At 32.0% G+C, this 20663-nt stretch overlaps 3 protein-coding genes across 3 annotated transcripts; 2 read left to right on the forward strand and 1 right to left on the reverse strand.

Annotated features, from left to right (window-relative positions):
* Positions 1-9628: 9628 nt before the first annotated feature.
* Positions 9629-14148, reverse strand: LOC134717770 (heat shock 70 kDa protein 12B-like). The gene is made up of 4 exons (XM_063580264.1): positions 13849-14148; positions 13174-13389; positions 12561-12696; positions 9629-10692 (listed from the first exon to the last, which is right to left on the reverse strand). Exons 1-4 carry the CDS (start codon positions 14146-14148, stop codon positions 9629-9631), a joined length of 1716 nt encoding a protein of 571 aa, XP_063436334.1.
* A 652-nt stretch (positions 14149-14800) lies between these two features.
* LOC134717771 (heat shock 70 kDa protein 12B-like) lies at positions 14801-19227 on the forward strand. The gene is made up of 5 exons (XM_063580265.1): positions 14801-14905; positions 15514-15851; positions 17094-17309; positions 17904-18039; positions 19085-19227. The coding sequence occupies exons 2-5, from the start codon at positions 15552-15554 to the stop codon at positions 19225-19227; spliced, it is 795 nt and encodes a 264-aa protein (XP_063436335.1). The 5' UTR covers positions 14801-14905; positions 15514-15551.
* Positions 19228-19246: 19 nt separating this feature from the next.
* Positions 19247-20194, forward strand: LOC134717772 (heat shock 70 kDa protein 12A-like). The gene has a single exon (XM_063580267.1). The coding sequence runs from the start codon at positions 19247-19249 to the stop codon at positions 20192-20194; it is 948 nt and encodes a 315-aa protein (XP_063436337.1).
* The last annotated feature ends 469 nt before the right edge of the window (positions 20195-20663 follow it).

Consider the following 20663-nt stretch of genomic DNA (forward strand, 5'->3'; position numbering starts at 1 on the left):
CCATATCAGTATAATTTGGTTACTATCTGATTAGCGTATATACCACATCTACACGTGACGTACAACATTTGTTTCTGTCATGCATTGTAGTATAGAATTGAAAACAATACAGGAAATATTAAAATCAAATGAATGAAGCATTCGACCAGAGCTTATATGGTGAAGTAAAACCATAAAAATTCATTCTAGTTATTATCCCTTCTCTTATTAATGTTTGTTTTGTAAAATGCGAGTCAAAGTTATTGTAAAATTAGTCATGATCAGATGTTTGAATTAAAATAAACTTACAACATAAAAGCTGAACCTCAATAATTGCTTTCATAGTAGTAAAACATATGTATGACCGCTAAAGATATCACATCAATAGTATTGATGTCGTTAAAACTACCCTTTGAACAAAGAACGATTAGAAAGGTTGTTATGGTGGGTTTTTTTTAACTTTTGTAATTTAATAATTTATTTTGTACATGAATGACATTTTCATATGCATTGATAATATGTTGACCCTTACATTATAACAACGATTGAGCCTATACTTTGAAAAATAGTAAAATACTAAATTGATGAAATATCTTATTTAAAAATTATAATTTAACAATTCGATAAGGTCTATTCAAACATCACACTAACTTCATACCCAGATATATTAAGTTATATGCATTATATAACAAATATAAGCTTTATCATCTAGACATTCATTATTTATAGAAATCAAGATATGGGATATTAAATGGGGTACATAAGACCTTATTTCAATGGAATCTATAAACTAAGGAAAATCTTTCTGGATGAGACATGACGGCGCATGAAAATAGACGAAAGCTTAATCCCTGGTCAAATATAATAGAGAACTTTAAATAGGGTTGGTGTAAACAATATTTTCATTATGAATAATACAAGTATAATTATAAACACATTCGCAATTAGGATTCAGAAACAAGCGCTTATACTAATCCGTCTCTTTGATAAATTAAATGCATTATACACAAATAAATCAACACTAAGTGCTCTGTTACATAATAACAATATTGATAATGTCAGGTGAGTTACATAATGAACTGAAAAGGAAAGAAAAATGCAACTGATAAGACGAAATCATATATGTTTATACGTGAATTATTATTTCAAAACCTTTTAGATTTAATCATGCACCTTTGTACTAAAAGAAATAAATTAATGTTTCCTTCATTTGAAATCGTACTTCAGTCATTTAATAGAAATTCGGTGTCCATTGGTGCCGTTAATTTTAGGCTTCCAAATGATATTATTTCCGAATATAATGGGCAAAATAAGAAAAAATGTAAACTAATTTATAAGTCACCACCACAACGACATTTAGGGGAAGAAACTTAGTTTCTTTAAAGAACTATTATTCGTTCCTAGTCGCGCGTGCAGAATTTGGCCTTTTCGACATCCAGCATGCATAAAAGTATAAATGGACGCGTTCATTCTAATTACAATTTCATTCTTAAATACAGAGATACACAATTTCTAATATATACTGGTAAATGATTCAATAATTTGATTGGTGACGGATGTAGTAATATGAATAAAGTTTTGTGCGTGATTTGACATCTAATAGATTATTACTTTATCTTGTATAGTGGTCGTGTCGACCACTAACATAGCAAGTCAATACCTCTTGCAAATAATTTGGGGTTTGACTATTTCACAATTTATGAACCAATATTATTTTGTGGTTACTTCTTCGATTTTGAAAGTTTCTTCTGTTGGGTTTCTTTATATAACATCGACGTACTTGTGATCTTAGTCCTACCTGTAACTATACGAGTGACGTACAACTGGATGTTTTCGAGTTTATTCATTATATATTGATTTCATCACATTGATTGATAACATCAACATATTCAATGATAGGTCTTATAAACGATACATATGTTTTCCCTGTGTGCATTATTTTCCTTAATATATTAAGTCTTTTTTATTTCAAAGTTTTTATTCTGTAGTTAGCCACCACTTCGGTTTTATCATGTTTATCTGTTATATAGTCATTTTAGAAAAAAAACAATCCGTTTGTAAAAGTATGAGTTATTCTAAATATTTAGGATGTTTTTATCCCAGGCAGAAAACCCTAGCCGTATCCGGCATAAGTGTTTGGTCCTCAATGCTCTTCAACCTTGTACTTCAAACTTTTTTATCGGAGCTTCATTGGTTAGTCTTCAATGGACTTGCACGTCTGGCGTATCAAATTTTAAACCTGGTACCTTTTGTTAGCTATTATTCGTGTGTTTCACTGTCCTATATGTTCTCCCATTTATTTGTTTTGTAGTCCAGTTAATATGTAATTTTGTCATTTTAATGGTATAGTTAACATTGCTATAAATGCGGGAGGTTTGACTTGTCACAAAACTAGATTCAATCCACCATTTTTTTCATAAAATGTCCTGGACCAAGTCAGGAAAATGGCCACTATGATATTATATATAAAAAAAGAAGAGTGGCATGATTTCCAATGAGACATCTCTTCACAAGAGACCAAAATGACACAGAAATGAACAACTATACGTCACCGTGCGGCCTTCTATAGTTCGTGTATGTGTGTGTAACATTTAAATGTGTTTCTGTTTTGTCGTAGTTCTCCTCTTATATTTGATGTGTTTCCCTCAGTTTTAGTTTTTTCTCAATCGATTTATTAATTTCGAACAGCGATACAATGTATATTAATGTTGCCCCTATCTTTGTAAGGTTTATGTACAATATAATCAACTTGGACATTCCATAAACCATAATTAGAAAAATAGACTCTTGACCTTTCGACTTAATGTAATTTTTCATGTTTAAAGTTGGGTGATAAGGTTTTGAATATTCAGGGAAATAGTCATGATTTTAGTTTTCTTGGAGTTGAATTTTATAAGCCATTTCTGGGACCATTCGTGAATTTTATTAAAATCGCCATATAGAATTTAAGCGGCCTCTATTGGATAAATATATACTTGTATCGTCAGCAAAAAGCTTTATTTGGGCTTTATTAGCGACTATGTCATTAATAAAATACCAAAAAGAAAAAGAGACCTAATTTAAAACCTTGTGTGACACCAGCATTTGTAGAAACCCAGTCAGAATTTGAAATATTATAATGAGACCTTCCATTCAAATAGTTTTCTATCCATTTAAGTAAGTTTCCAGATATACAATATCTCTATCATTTAATGAGAAGACTTTAATGCCAATCTCAATAAAATGTCGTACTTATGTCACAAGACACAATCCGTATTTATTTGCCTCTTAAATTTCCAAAGCTTTACCAAAATCATTCGAAATGTATACTAACTGATTTACGGTAGAGTCCCCCCTGATGAAGCCAGACTTGTTTTTGAGTTTGAATATTATTCTGTCTTAGGTAATGATAAATATATTTATGAATACAGCGTTCCTTACATTTTGATAAGACACTGAGAAGAGACATAGGTCTTTAATTTTTAACCTCGTTTGGTGAACTATTTTTAAAAACAGGTATGACATAAGCTTTGTTTCCATTGGCTAGAAAATTCGGCATTCCTAAACGACAAATTAAATAATTTGTTAAGAGGAAATTTTATGACCGATGAAGCTTCTTTTAATAAGCTTTCATTTAATATGTCATATCCAGATGCGTTAGAAGGATTTAGAACATTCAAGTCATCCTCAATATCAATTTTGTTTAATTGTTAGTAGCATCGTTAAGGTTATTCAAGTATTCGGCCTCTATGTCGGTTAAATTAGATTACGAAGCAAAATAAAAGTTAAATTCATTTGATTTTTCATCATCATCAAACATTAATGTTCCGTTTCGTTTAATAGGTGGTATACTATCGCTAGGTTAAATCCTACTTAATTTTTTTAAAACAATGTTTTAGCCATACAGGACTGTTTTTTTCGAACTGTTATAATTTTATTTGAAATATTTATAGCACTTGCTTGACGAATCGTATTTGTTATATTCGCATTTACTTTGTCTACACTTTCGGATGCTATTATCGTGTCCCAGTCCGCTTCACGCAAGAGTATTTCTAAATAAATCATAATCGCCTTTGTCAGATAACCATATTTTACGTTTAAAAGTTTTAGTGGAGTTTTAAGAAGTTCAAAAAGCCAATAACTGGACAGTGATACCGAATTTGGTCTGTCAACGATGGGCTAACTAAACAGTACGAAATATCATTTACGTTACTTGTCATTGTTAGGTCTATTAGTGAAGTAGAACTTTCGGTAACATGTATTGGTTCCTCGATCATTCGGGTAAGGCTGTACTGGTTTAGTAGAGCTTTGATTATTTTAGACTTAGAGATATTCAGTTTGTTCTCGTTGAAGTCCCCTGAGACTCTAATATTATCTTTGTTTTCTTTTAAGGCAATATCTAAGCTTGTTTTAACTTTATCCCATGTTTCTTGTCCACTATTTGGGGAAATGTAAAAAGTACAAAATAAAATGGTTTTTTTTTGTACTTTTAGCTCCAATTAGATAGCTTCCAGCTCGTCAATTTCTAACCCAGAACGACAGCCCCTCCCAGATTTTGAGGAACCCTTCCACGACGGAAAGGACTATGAAAGTATAAGAAGTTTGACAAGTCGTTCGAGTTGATAGAACTATCGTGTTGATAGAATACTTCGTATTCAGATGGACCTGGATTTGTATTAATGCCACCAAGGATCAGTAATATTTGTAACACAAGTAGTATAAAGGAAACGCCATATATTTCTACATTTTGTTGCGTACCTACTTCAAAAATCAGATGAATCAACAAATCAACTCATAATAGATAAAAACGAGTGCTAACGCTTGGGGTTGCTGTTACTGGTAGCTATCAGCATGATACAAAAAAATGTCAAGTAAAGAGAGTTTTCCTTTTAGTCCTATACTTTTTTTAAAATTGCCGATTCTCATTCGATATTCCTTATTGCTCACTCCCAGTGTACTATGTTACTCCTGTATCAGGGATTATGTCGCACTGAAAACGGCTAAGTCGTCAGAATATACTCTTTCAAAAAAAAAAATATATGTACAAAACTGAGGGGAAAAAATAATAAAATTATAAAAACTAAAAAATACAAGGAAGAACGGTAATGCTATATACAGGTACATGATATGTAAGGAAAAAAAGGTGATATTGGAGGAGGATTTATTATTATACAGCGGTAATAAACTAGTTTTATATCATCGTACAGTTTAGCAGTTTTATTCACTATTTCACCTTTACACTGTGCCTGGTTGGTGTTTTTAACTACATTAATTTTGCAAGATCACCAAAAAAATTAAACGAGTCTAACACAAGAACGAAAAATAATAAGGCGATTGTATATAAACACTTCTTAATCATGTTGTATAGGTGTATCAAAGTAAACTTGTGTTGTAGTCTTGAGGTTCAACGTACATTGTAGTTCCGGATATCAGTATATCAGGTGCTATTAAACGTATACCAACTTACGATAACGTGGCAAAAATGTTTTATAAAAAAGGGTATCGATCATGATGACATTGACAATTTTGAGAACGACATATTCAATAATCGCTGTTAAAAAGATAGAACCATGGATAAGTAATTACTGATTAGATAAGAGACCGTAATTGTAGTGACAAGGACATAATGTACGACCTCATGGTATTAATACTGAGACTATGACTCCAAAAAGGAAAAAACATATCAAAGTAAGCTATATAAGATTCAAATATAAATCATAAGGAACATATCAGTTGTCAGGATTAGCCTTTGGCGCTAAATTATTTGGCGGCTTCAGATTCGTCATGTGTTATACATTTGTCTTTTGGAGCTTGATGAGATTTTATTTCAAGCCGCCTATCTCTAGTCTAGAGCTCAAGTCAGCCAAGAAAGTTTATAGTCCCAGGATAGCAGTACAGAGAGCAGAACTCCATAAATGCGGTCATAGTATTGACAATGTGTACTTAATGTTGATTGTCTTATTGCAACTTTTTGTTAGGTCTTCGTTCATGTTTCTCGTTTCTCGTTTTGTTTATATAGATTAGACCGTTGGTTTTCCCGTTTGAATGGTTTTACACTAGTAATTTTGGGGCCCTTTATAGCTTGTTGTTCGGTGTGAGCCAAGGCTCCGTGTTGAAGGCCGTACTTTAACCTATAATGGTTTACTTTTAAAATTGTTATTTGGATGGAGAGTTGTCTCATTGGCACTCACACCACATCTTCCTATATCTATTCTTTGGTTTCATGCATTTCCTTCAGGTACCGTTTACATTTGAGTATCCGTTTCTTTACTGCTGGGTCCCTTAATCTGACGATAATTTGTCTTTGTACTGTGTTTTGGCTGTTCCCTTGATTACTTCGTGGGGTACCTATTCTATGCGACCGAATTAAGTCTCCCTCTTGAAAGTTACTATCAATTGGTCTCACTAGTTTTGTGACAAGTTATGTAGTCTTCTCTGATTTTCATTATTGCAACCGTCCGGTATACCCTTAATGCGTTGAAGGTCCCGGCGACTATACTTTTCTTCTGCATCTAAGTCATCGCACCTTTGTTTTGGTTTTCTTTAGTAAGAGTATCAGTTTCTTATTTGTTTTGATTTATTGTAGCCTTGATAGTATAGTTAATCTCTCCGTGAAGCATTATCTTTCAATTGCATCGCTATATGCGACAGGGAACATTTGAACGTTTGGGATGTAGGTTCTGATATGGATTGATGTTCAAGAGAGCCTAGACCGGCTGCTACGACGGAATGGTGGATTACTGACGGATCAATATGGACAGGAGACGAACATGTATCGATCTCGTTTATTGATGAGATAATGTAATTTTTAGTTTAATCTTGTTGAGGTGGTGTTGGTCTACTGCCTCTTTGTAGTGGTTTTGATTGTTCAGGGGTCTGAATAGACCTTATGACACCAAATTGTAACTATTGTTTTTCGGTCTGTTTGTTGTTGTTTTTGTTTATATAACTTACACAAGTGTTGGAGATATGCAAGGTGATTAAATTGAGTTGGTACAATTTATTTTTAAACTGAATAGAACTCCCATAAAAGAAAATGAAATGTCCAATACACCGAACCGTTTATATCATTTTTCAAATATCAATCATCATTAAAAATTTCATCATGAGTTCCAAGAAGAAAAACTAAGGCAACAGTAGTATACCGCTGTTCAAAACTCATAAATCCATGGACAAAAAACGGGGTAACAAAGTAAAACCGAGGAAAACGCATTAAATATAAGAGGAGAACAATAACACTGAAATGTAACACACACAGAAACGGACCAAGCATCAGACAAAATCCCACGATAATAACAAATATAACATCAAAACCAAATACATGAATTTGGGATAGACAAGTACCGTGACACGTCTTATCGCAATGTGAATTTACACTCAAAAATAAGAGAAAACCAACGACGCAACGTTAAATGTAACACACACAGAAACGAACAATAATATAACAACGGTCATCTTCCTGACTTAGTACAGGACTTTTTAAAAGGAACAAATGGTGGGTTGAACATGGTTTTGTTGCATGCCAAACCTCGCACTTTAATGACAATGTTCAATATAACATTTAAATGACAACATAATATAACAGGACTACAATACAAATAAACAGGAGAACATATTAGACAAAGAAACACATGATTAATAGATAACAAAAAGCATCAGGTTTAAAATTCAATACGCGAAAAACGCGCCTCGTCCACACAAGACTAGACGACACAAGACGCCCAGACATAAAAGATCGAAAGTGAAAAAAAGTTCGAAGTTGTACAGCACTGAAGATCAAAAGTTTAAAACGGTTGTGTCAAATACCGTACTGCATTACCAATGTTATTTCAACTGATCGGGCGGAGCTAGGTTTTAATTTGCATAAGGACAGTCTATTTGAAGATGTGTGTGATAAGGATGATTGCCGTTATAATTATTACTGATTTCTAATCATCTATCAGTGTCATGAAAGGAATTTACAGAAGAATTACTATACACTTCATTGATGAGTTTATCCTAATACACCTACCTGTAGATGGACTGGTTTATTGTGAGCGAACCGGTTAAACTCCGCCCAGTCAAGTGAAATAAATTGAGTAATACGTCTATGTTTTTATGCTTGGGATAAGAACATCCTTATTATTTAGAACAATTAAAGCTATTGCAAACAGTAAATTGTATCAAATGAATATAAAACAGATATGCATAATGAAACTGAAGTATTAACTAATTACAGAAAACTTAAGCGAATACATCATGCTAAGACCAACACAGAATAGACACACCCGACTCAGTCCAGGCTTCAACGCAATAAATCACCACATACGATGGCGAAAAGGCACACCAAATACGTCAAATTTGAATTTATGGAACAGAATCATTCAAATCAAAGATAAAGGAAATTGTGTTGTTTTTCATATCTGAGAAGTATGCATGATTTGATCATGTTGATAGTAAAACTTAAATAGACGGGGTGCACATTTTTGCCGTATATATACCTGTGATAAAATTATCATTAGACGTTTTATAGCAGAGCCCTACTAGTTGCTCCCCTGGGAAATTGAGGGTTAATGTAACAGGTGATTGTAAATCAAATATGTTTAATATTTTAAAAAAAAACAAAAAAACAATTGAACAGCGGTAAAAAAAAAATTAAACAATTTATACTACTGCCAATGATAATAATAAATATTATTATTAAATTTGTTCAGGTGAGGGCAATATACATACAAATACAAAAAATATTTAGAATCTTAGCTAAATACAACCTAAAGATATAGTTATGGTTGTGACGTTAAGGGCATACAATACAGTTACAGGGGAGGTAACGACGTTGCAAACATAAATTGTTATTTTCGCGACATCAAACTATGACTTATCGGGAAAAGTTTCAGTTTTCGACTGATTTTTATCATTCAAACTTTTCTAACTTGAAAACAATTTCATGAACCCTTCTTTTTAAAATAGCCATTTGGATTGATTATGCGTGCCAATTTTCATGAAAACGTAAATAGTGCAATTTCTTTAATTTGATAAATATGAGTTACTTCTGAATAAAAAATGTATAAATCTTTAAAATACTTATAAAATACGGAAAGTACAAATTATTAAACAAAAAACAATTTGTGTTTATCTTTTAAAACAAAGAAAAGTTTTGTCTTTCTTTCGAAAGGGAAAATACGGTCACCAAACAGATTATTTAGCAAATATACAAAATTTCTACCTCATTCAACTCAAAAAGTCTATAAGGAATTTTTTATCAGAATGTAAATACGAGATCAAAACTGTCCCTTGGGTAAACATAGCGCCTTAAACCATGAATGACTGATGAAAGCATAAAACATTTTCCAATGAGGTCCTTATTGTGGTAATAATAAAATTATCGTCCTTCAATAATTTGTTTCTATAAATAATAGCTTGAAAAAATCGTATAAAAAAGCAAGCTTATAAAATTTAAAATCTACATTTGACATTGGTCTGACATTTCATTTATTTGACTAATGACGAATTTCTAAAGAAAATACGGTTATTTTTTCAATGTTGTTATTGACCTACACATGCTACATTAATCGGTTGTAAAACTATTTCATATATTTATTTACAGTTTTAATACAATAATGTGTTTCGTAGAAAAAAAATATGTCAAGTCATCATAACAAATATTTTTATCATAAGAAGAATATTTATTTTAGATAAAATCATATATTGTAAAAGATGTTTGGCAATCTTTTCCTGACTCTTTATCAATAGCAGTTATATTTAGTTCTGTTTCTCCAAAATGGAAAATGATAGTGACTTCTCGTAAATGCTTTGTAGGATTAGGAATTTCTACTTCTACGACACCAAGTTTTATGCATGTTCCATCGTCTGTAAATTGTACATTATCCTGATCGGTGTAATATATAGGCAGTCTATGCGCATACTGGTACGCATTTGACGTAGTAAACGTTTGTCTTATCTTCATTCCTATTGGAATCGACCGATTTGCAGGCATAAAAGCGTAAAAAATGTTCTCACAATGTGGCTTTCCATCTTTGTAAACCCTTCTACGAAATTCGTCTGTTAATGGATTAAATGACCTTACAATTTCCACACCATAAGTACATCTTGTTACACGAGAGGATATTGCATTGAGTTGATATCTAAATAAAACAGCTCCTTTAAGAACGGCCAAACCTGCTTCTTCCGGTACAATTACATATCTGTCCGGGAAAGCAGATTTCACTGCCTCCTGTATTAAAACACATTCAGCAAATCCTCCAACCAATAAGATATGTGAGATATTTTGAGCCTCGTTTTCGTCTAACACAGTCTTTATCAAACTAATAATACCGTTTATTGTAGGTTTAAATAACGATTTAGTAAACTTTGCCTCTATTCGCAATTTGTCATTTTTTAATTGAATGTTAGAAGCTATTGGACACGATTCTACGACTTCTTCAATGCTCTTCAGATATTCCGATTTACAGAAATTATCTAAAACAATATTTGGAATAGAAACATTAACTAATCCTGATTTATTTGGAGTTATCGTTCTTTTAACATTTTCAAAACACCTTATTAAACTTAAATAAGAATCTGGGGATTCCTGTTTTAATTTTTCTATCACTTGTTGTCCAAATATCTCTGCCATCATCTTTATAAACTCTTTATCAACAGACGTGCCTCCACAATTATTGCCAGAAGCTTTTGATAGCTCTTTCAGTGTCCCATCTGGAAGCTTTTCATGAGCTGTAATGTCTACAGTGCCACCTACAAAAATGTAATAAGAGACGTAAAATTAAATGTGGTTGAAATTATCATTAAAAATTGAATGCTTCTTTTTGTCACTTCATTGGGGTGTAAAAGCGTTGACCGAAGTACATTTTGTATGAAGCACGAAAGTGCTTCATTCTAAAAATGTGCGCACTGTCAAAAGTTTTGTTTCTTAGCTAGGATTATGAAAACACGAATTTTATCATTTTTTTTATTCAATTCACCTGTGCACTTTATTGTCGACCTTCGTGTTATCATGAATGATAAGTTATATTGTGTAATGCAATTGCTTAAGGTATAACACGTGATGTGCAGTTAGCCGATCCAAATAACGTATAATAATGAACCAGATACAACTTTTTTTCCTTTTTCCTTTTTCGATATTCAAATTTTGAAAAATATTAGTCCAAACTGAATTTTTTTTCCCTCAATAGTTTTTTTCACGAATTTGTTTTTCCCTCAAAAAAAAATTGAGGAATTTTTTTTTTGAAGAAAACAAATTTTGAGGAAAACAATTTTTTTTTAGGGAACAAAACATTCAGTTTGGACTTGAATGTCGAAAAAGGAAAAAGGAAAAAGGAAACAACGTGTTTATAACCAAACGTACATCTAATGTAATTATTGAGTAATGTGATTACTTCAGGAATAAAACGTGATGTGCAGTTAGCCAATCAGAATAACGTATTATAGTGAAACATACATCTAATGTAATTATCTGTTAATATTTCACTGGTTGGTAATAGGGCAAAATACTAAAATGCTGAAATTGGATATGTGTGTACACACTTTTGTTGGTAGTTCAAGAGACCTTAGTAAAAACAAATACATACACAAATTTGACATTGTAACTTGTATCGCCCTAGGTTTGTACATAGTTCTGATAATTTTTCGTAGTATGACAATAACATGAATAAGTATATAATCTTTTTATTATATCAGCTGTTTATTGTTTCTATAAGGTTCATTTCTCCACAGATACCTTGTCTACGAGTTTCACATTTATGGCCGATATATACGTTGGTGCAGTAAACTTTGTACCGTTTAGTGTCATCATTGATTTTGAATATTCCTCGTTTATAGTTTATGACTTTCTTATGTATATATAGAATATCCAAATCAATGGCAACATTCAGGTTCCGTTTAACATGTTTTGTATTAAGGGCATACGATACAGTTACAGGGAAGGTGATGACGTTGCTAACGTAATTTGTTATTTTCGCGACGTCAAACTGTGACATATCGGGAAAAGATGCATTTTTCGACTGATTTTTATCATTCAAACTGATTTAATTTGAAAACGAGTTCATGGACCACTATTTTTCAAAATGGCATTTTGTTTCATTTTTCATGGAGAATATATGACCCAAATTTTATAAAACTGTAAATAGAGGATTTTTTTTGATTTTGATAAACATGCAGTGAAAAATGACGTTTTTTCCTCAATTCATGAACATTTGATAAATATGAGTTATTTTTGACTAAAAAATTGCAATTTTTTTTAGGATATTTATAAAATATAGAAATTATCGATTATTTAACAAAAAACAATTTGTGTTTATCTTTTATAACAAAAAAGTTATGTCTTTCTTTGGAAAAAGAAATTACGGCCACAAATCTGAATTTTGAACAAATATACAAAATTTCGACCTCATTTGTCTCAAAAAGTAGCACATGAAGGTATATTTTTTATAACATATTTGATTTAATCAGGTAAAAAATAGCCTAAATGCAAATTTTCATGAACTTGTAAATACAGGATCAAAACTGTATCGTATGCCCTTAAGGTAAATAGTTTAGACTGTTTTCCCTTATTCATCTGTATTTCCTCATACTTTTCACTTTTTTCATTATGACTATAGCCTTACCTCCAAGGTCCACCACTAAATATTGACAATCTGTATTAACTATGTCTGAGCTGCCCGGTGGTGGATATGTCTGACAATATATTGACGCTGCTTCAGGTTCTAATGCCAAGGTTAACTTGTCCTCTGCAATTCCAGCCTGTATTCAAAGATTGAAGTGTAATCAGTCATTTTTATATCATGCTTGCTAAACATTTGTATATTTTGATTCATTGTAACGGATAAAAATGCATTCTGCAAAAAGGTAAATTAAGAGCTTGTGGTTGTTAATTTTTTGTTATTGTGAAGCATAAATATTCTCTGCTCTATTGAACTTGATTTGAATATTCAACACACACAAAAAATACTGTAAATTCAGAAATTATTGCGAGGTTTTTGTTATTTCATTTATAGTTGTGCTGCTAACGTTTGCGTTTGATCTTCTATTTGCCTTTGTATCTTTGGGAATATTTTAAAATATGAATTTATGGTACCTTCTTTAGTTGTTGTTTCTTCTACAATTTTAATGTTTGTAATATTGACCATATAATCTTTTTTAAACAGACTGACACCAGAATGGAATACTAGATTCCAGTGATTAGAAAACATAAATCCACAGAATGAATAGCATACGCACCATTTCAGCACCTTTTCGCATAAACAGTTTCGCCGTATCAGACCATATTGCAGGTACTGTTAGTATCCAGTTTGTGTCATCGTCTAATTTGATATTCTTCACCAACAGAGTTTGCCTCATGTGATCTTTGAGAGCTTGAATTGACAATGAGAAAACTTCTACTGCTGGCAGTGTCTGACCTCTGACATCTTCTATTAACATCCACATAGAGATTGACTGTAAATGTCGACAATATGTTATTGATTGATAGTTGTTTTTGCGGTGACAAATGTTCATATGTTAGAAAAAAAAATACACCTAAAGGATTGGTTAACGAAAAGACGTTTGCCCGGGATAAAGGCAATATCCGGAACAGGGTCTATTGATCTTTTCATAGAATCTGAGATAACTCCATGTCTTTGTTTGAATTGACGTTGCTCAATGATTTGATTATCGTGTTGTGTTTTGTGTTTTTCTCGTTTTTTGTTTTATTGCCATGTCAGTGTCAGTTTGATTTTGACTTCTGACTTTTAATTATGAAATCTTTTCTATTGGAAGGTTTTAGATAATTGAATTGCTTAAAACAAATTTCAATTTAATCAAATTCACTAAGGCAATTGAAACGACTAATTTTTTTTTCATTTCCGATCATTGTATTAACTTTTTTGTATGTTTGTGAATTTTGATATAAATTACCTGGTTCTCGTGCAGGTTCATTTTAAACCTATAGAAGTAATAATATTCATCCACTTTGCCATCCATGACGATATCGGTATATCGATTTTCAGCTTCATATCCAAAGGACACGATTTCCTTTTCTTTTGTTAGAAGTAAACACGTGGGTGTCTTCAGCGATATTGCTTCTCTGATCCCAGCATTCCAGGCTTGGTTTGATAGTATTTGTACTGCCGGTAGTTTTGTTTTTAAATGTGATACCGAGAAGGCATATCCTGAGTAGGTAGTTCCAAAGTCGATGGCTGCGACGTAAACCGACATATCTGTATGATAACAAATAATTGTATGTGACAATTATGAAGTTACAACTATGAAAATCAACATTCTCAAGGACAAAATTGCAAGCAATGATATAGTTACAGTTTTAAAGTCTTCATTTCATATGCACACGATTGAACTTTTATAAATTAAAATTTTTCTTCACGGCACTTGTTTTTTTTTGTTTATTTTTGTGTGCCTATTTGTTTATTTGATTAAACACGTATATTTGAGCTCTTCAAGTGTTTCAGTTGTTATATATCATTGGCTTTGAAATATCAGGCTTTGGGCTTTCGTGTGTAAGGAAAATCACGAAAACGCATTAGAAGCATAAAAGTCCTTTCTTAGTAGCTTAAAACTGTAGGAATGTTGTTAAAAATCTAAATTTACTTTCAGTTTCATTTTACTGAATAAGTTTGATTCAACAAAGTTTTACATATTCATATCTATAGATATTAAACTTACATCTAACGTGTTAAAATCAATTGTTACCAAAAATGAAATATTTACCTTTCACGTGTTTAATAAAACTGGTATGGTAATTTTTTCTGTGATATTCTGAAAACTAATTCATTTTCATTCGTCCATGGAAAAAACGATAGTCTTACGAATTTCCTTTTAAAGATAAACCTTTCTATTTATAGATCCGTTACGTAACCACTGGGAATTTTATATCAGATAAATGAGAATTTTCGGAAAGTCTGTTTGCCTTAGATTATCATTTGAATAAAAACATAGGGAAACTGGTACATGTATATAAGTAAGTACCATTAGGTCAATGTAAGCTGATATTTACAAACGTTTCATTCAACCTTGACAAATAATGTGTATAAGGAAAATTATCCTACAAATACCACTTTTGTACAATTTTTGGCAAATTTCTATAATCTATTGCACATGCGCGTGATATTTAATTAGACATAAGTCTTCGAACACAGCGGACAATATAAATCTAATCATGGAAAAGCAAGTTATACATGATCCTTACTTTATTTCGTTTTAGTGCATGAAAATATAACTTTATAGAATAAGCTATGTATAATTTAGAAATAAGGAACTTAAACACAAGCATAGAGAAAAAATATGGTTAAAGGAATAAATCCTTTTCTTTTGCAGTTTAAGAAGTGATTTCATGATCTTCTAATCATTAACTTGATAACAATATGAAGCCTTAAGTGAAAAATGTATGTTGTGTGAGCGTGTGTTTGTGAAGTAATAGAATTTTACTTTCACATGTTTCACTTTTACTATTTACTATTTATTTGACCTACTTTAACATTCCTCTAATCAGATGTGTATGTCTTTCTTAACAAAGACAAATATGAGTATTGTATTACCGTAGAAATCAACTTGCAGATATCGTTTCAGATCGATAAACGAGATCCATACTACCAGACATTATTACAATGTCTATAAATTTAGCAGCTATTGACTTTGGAACAACTTACTCAGGATATGCGTTCTCGGTATCACCATTGAAAACTAAACTGCCAGAAGTACAAATACTGTCCAACCAATCTTGGAATGCTGGTATCAGAGAGGCCATATCATTAAAGACTCCGACGTGTCTACTCCTAACAAAAGATACAGAAATAGTAGCATTCGGATATGAGGCTGAAAACCAATACACAGATATAGTTTTGGATGGACAGCAAGATGATTACTATTTCTTTTACAGATTCAAGATGAATTTGCATAATAACAAGGTAAGTGCTTATCGTCGCTAGGCTTCAAAAATGTAATAAATAAACTCATCATAGCTACCAGAACTAAATTTTGTATATACGCAAGACGCGTGTTTCGTCTACAAAAGACTCATCAGTGACGCTCGAATACAAAAAGTTAAAAGGGCCAAATAAAGTACGAAATTGGAGAGCAGTACGGACCAAATTACTTATCTATCAACAAATTTTGTCACACTTTGGTAATTTTGAACAAAAGCGCATGCTTTTAAAATTTTGTATGTAAACTTGAACGTTTTTGTACATGGCTGAGAAATAAACAAAAATGGATATTTCTAGATATTGCAACGACTAACCTTATTTTCGCTCATGGAAAGAAATTTACATTGTAAAAAGTAAAAACACAAAAATTTTGAACTCCGAGGAAAATTCAAAAAGGAAAATCAAAAATCAAAAGGCAAAATCAAAAGCCCAAACACATCAAACGAATGGATAACAACTGTCATATTCCTGACTTGGTACAGGCATTTTCTAATGTAGAAAATGGTGGATTGAACCGGGTTTTATAGCTAGCTAAACCTCTCACTTGTATGACAGTCGCATCAAATTTCATTACATTGTCAACGATGTATGAACAAAACAAACATACTCAAAGAGTAAAAATGTCAAAAATAGGGGTACAGCAGTCAATATTGTGTTATCATCTTAATATCACTATAAAAACAACAAATGTAACGAAGAATCACAAAAAGGCATACATCAAATTGAACATACTCATTTTACTTTTCTTGTACCACTTAATTTATGTATATAAAGTCTACCCGTAAAGGAAAGAAGGTTTTCATTTCTGGTGTAAAAATGCGCGTCTGAAATTCGTACAGGTAGACATAAAAATAATTTTGTCGTTCAAAGTTTGAAGGCATACATATATGCCTCACTATAAAAACAACAAATGTAACGAAGAAATGTTTTTATTCCTCAAACCATCAAACAAAAATTTAAAGTTTACACACGACACTTTGCAAGCACAGAATACTGACAATTGAGATTCGCAATTTTGCAACATGTCTTATTTTAAATGTTTTGAAAGTTCTAAATGTATGATATTTAGGAATATTAGAGGTTTCCTCCAGCCAAACTGGTTTTTGTTAAAAAGAAGTTTTAGCAAAATATAAGAATACACATACATTTGCCTAATGATTTGCAACTTTCTACGATTTTTATTAATTAACTTTTCAATGCTTTTTCTTGTTACATTTCCTTTAGGATATTGCAATGGGTATGGTTTTGGAAGATGTCAGAGGAAAAGCGCTTCCTGCAATAAATGTCTTCTCATTGTCGATCCAGGCACTAAAGAATCATATGAAAGGTGTTATAGAAATTAAGAATGTTATGCTTGATGAAAACACAAGATGGGTATTGACAGTTCCTGCAATATGGACAGATTCGGCCAAACTTTTTATGAGAAAGGCTGCTGGAATGGTAAATAACAGCCACCTTGCCATTACACATTAATACATTTATTACTTATTGGCCTTCATCAACTCGAATATCAATACATTCTTTCATTGATAACACTTTTCAGCAACAGTCAGTTACATTTTTTTTTATATTTTTACCTATTTTTTCTGTTTGTTTTGTTCGCACATTGTATTATAAGGGAATTGTATGCGATTGCCATACAAATAAGAGGTTTGACTAGCCATAGTACCAGTTTTAACCCACCATGTTCCTCGTGAGAAAGAGCCTGTGCCAAGTCAGGATTATGACAGTTCTTATCTATTCGTTTGATGTGCTGGGATTTGGACTTTCCGTGTATATTTTTTTACGGTGTTCGGCATTTTTGTTATTTTACTTTTTTGATATTGAATTGGGATCGATGTCTGTACCATGATTTTGTTAACCATTGCATAATGCATTATTGAAATCATTACATTTTAATTTTACTCAAAAAGTATGTGTCAACGTAAATATCATGACGGAATTCAAATGTGTGCAGAATAATACTGCAATTGTAATTCATATCTTTTGATAATTGAATGCAACAAAACTTATTTCTTATAAATATTTTTAAAGGCTGGCATTCCAGAGGACAAATTGACTTTGGCGCTTGAACCTGAGGCAGCTTCTGTGTTCTGTCAAACGTTTCCATCTGCTGGTAGCACGGATATTGTCAATATAGGATCTAAGTATATCGTAGTTGACCTTGGGGGTACGACGTTGACGATTTTACACTGTTTTTTTTTCTTTTCTTAAAACGTAACAAATATGTGTTCTAGTAAAATGAAAAGAACAAAATCATACCCTTGTTTGTCAAAGGATGTTAATTTATAGAAATGTGAGGACAGATTAAAACTGTAAATTTTCTTCTTGACAATATCTATTGCAATTTCGGTAGAAAAGGTTTATCAACAATTTGTATGAATTCCAATGGGCACCAATTAAACATTTTATAGAAGACTTGAGTTTTGACTTCGCGTAATTCCATTTAATCAATCACGTCAACAATACCTACCATTAAAGTGATGAAAGTTGTGTGGGTTTTTTTTATTCAATCAAGAGTTCTCTCAAAATTATGCCAAAATTTCCCCACTTTACCGATAACTTTAAATGAATTGAATATAAGCAGCATATACATGTCCTTTTATATATTTAAATATTACAGCCTCACACGGGAAAATCAATACTAAACTTTACTAAGAACGTCATTTTTTTCACGATGGGGTTCTTTTAGTCCCATCTTAAGGTGTGTTTTTTTAACCCATCTCGTTTGCATATTAACTCAGGGATTTCGGCACCACCAATTACATAAAACCTTTAACAAATTCTTTCATAGTTTAAAATACTGGTTTTGAAGTTTGGCTTTACCTGTAAAAAAAAACATGTTACAAACAGAATATCACATCCTTAGTTAAAAGGTGATGTTATTTATAGAGCCTGTAGCTTTATATACGACCTATTAAAAAAAATATTATAAAAGGTAATCAGGTATGTATTGTAATAAGATCATTGCATATGGGTTAATCGGTGCAAACATTGATTTTGTTATCAATACTAAATAAAACTGTCTGAATAGCAATCAGTCCTCATCTTCACGGTTTTTTTTTCATACGTTGAAGGGATGATTTTCTCCTAAAATTCATCTTGTACTGTCCTCAAAATTTACGTTTGTTTCCTCAAGATAATTGTCAATTATATGTGTTTTATCTGTTCCTTTTTTAAATGAATTTTGTATGTATCTCGTTTTGTCTTTACAGGCGGAACAGTGGATATCACAGCACACGAGAAGCTGCCTGATGGCTCATTGAAAGAATTGTGCAAAGCTTCGGGGAATGATTGTGGGGGAACATCGGTAGATAGGCAGTTTATACAAGTCTTTGTCAATACTAAACTTTACTAAGAACGTCATTTTTTTCACGATGGGGTTTGATATTTTTGGTCAAGAACTATTAGACAAAATGAAAGTAGACTTTCCAGAGGATTATCTGGGTTTGGTCAGGTCTTTCGAAAACGTCAAAAGGACACTGAAACCAGACAAAACTGGTTTGGTTAATATAACAATTCCAAATACAATTTTAGATAAACTATGCCAGTCAGAACTAAACGACAATATCCAAAATGTCGTAGCAACGTCTGCGTTTGCTGACTACTGTAAGCTCTATCACGATAAATTTCGAATGGACGCATCGTATGCCAAATCGCTTTTTGCTCTTTCAACAGAGAACATTGTTTCTTTAATTAATTCTGTCATGTATGAAAGCCATGCCGCAGAAGTAGGACATATCCTACTTGTCGGTGGGTTTGCCGAATGCAAACTGGTTCAGGAAGCTGTTAAGGTAGGGTTCCCCGACAAACATGTCACCGTACCGGACGAAGCGGGAATAGCAGTTCTTAAAGGTGCCGTTTTGTTTGGATACAAACCGGATTCAATATCATCGCGCATAACAAGGTATACCTATGGTGTTGAAGTCGTGAGACTTTTTGACAATTCTAAAGATAGCTTAAGACGAAAAGTCTACGTCGATGGTAATGTTTTATGTGACAATGTATTTCAACCTTTCATGAAAGCAAATACATCGGTACATATAGGAAAGGAATTAAAACACACCTACGGTACGTCGGAGGAATTTCAGCAATCACATTTCCTGCCAATATATTATACAGAAAAAGATAACGCTGAATTTATCGACGAAGGTGGCTGCTTGAAACTCGGCGAAGTTGAAGTAGAGATACCGAATCCCACCAAACATTCTCGGGACGTAGATGTCATATTTCACTTTGGTGAAACAGAAATGTCTATAACAGCTATAGACAAAGAATCTGGTAAAGAGTGCAAAACTACCTTTGAAATTCAAGACTTCAATTAATTTTTTTACTATTGATATTTTAAATACAATTAATCAACATCTATACTATAAAAATTTGCGTTCTAATAAACTAAATAGTTTTGTTTCCTGTAATGTATAGAAAGCGAGCCTGTCAAATTCATATTTTAACAAGTTCTTTTTTATTTATTTTTGAACATCATAAACTCCCTATGTAAATTACACCCATTTCCTTTTTTTTTTTTAACTTTTTTTACATTTTCGTATATAGGTAATTTTATTGACACTTGCATGAATAAGATACACACGCCCTTGTCACATGTAAATAAGATAAATATATGATAATAAACAAGTTAAAAAGCAGTATCTGTATATATAATTTTAAAAGACACAACAACAACAAGAAACAAAAAAAGTACATATAAAAACAAACATACACTTAATGTGCTGTACATAGTTATAAAGAAAAAACAAAAAATATCCACAAAATTCTCGTTTATACTCTAATATC

Source organism: Mytilus trossulus, chromosome 5, assembly GCF_036588685.1.
Source record: "Mytilus trossulus isolate FHL-02 chromosome 5, PNRI_Mtr1.1.1.hap1, whole genome shotgun sequence".
NCBI classification, from domain to species: domain Eukaryota; kingdom Metazoa; phylum Mollusca; class Bivalvia; order Mytilida; family Mytilidae; genus Mytilus; species Mytilus trossulus.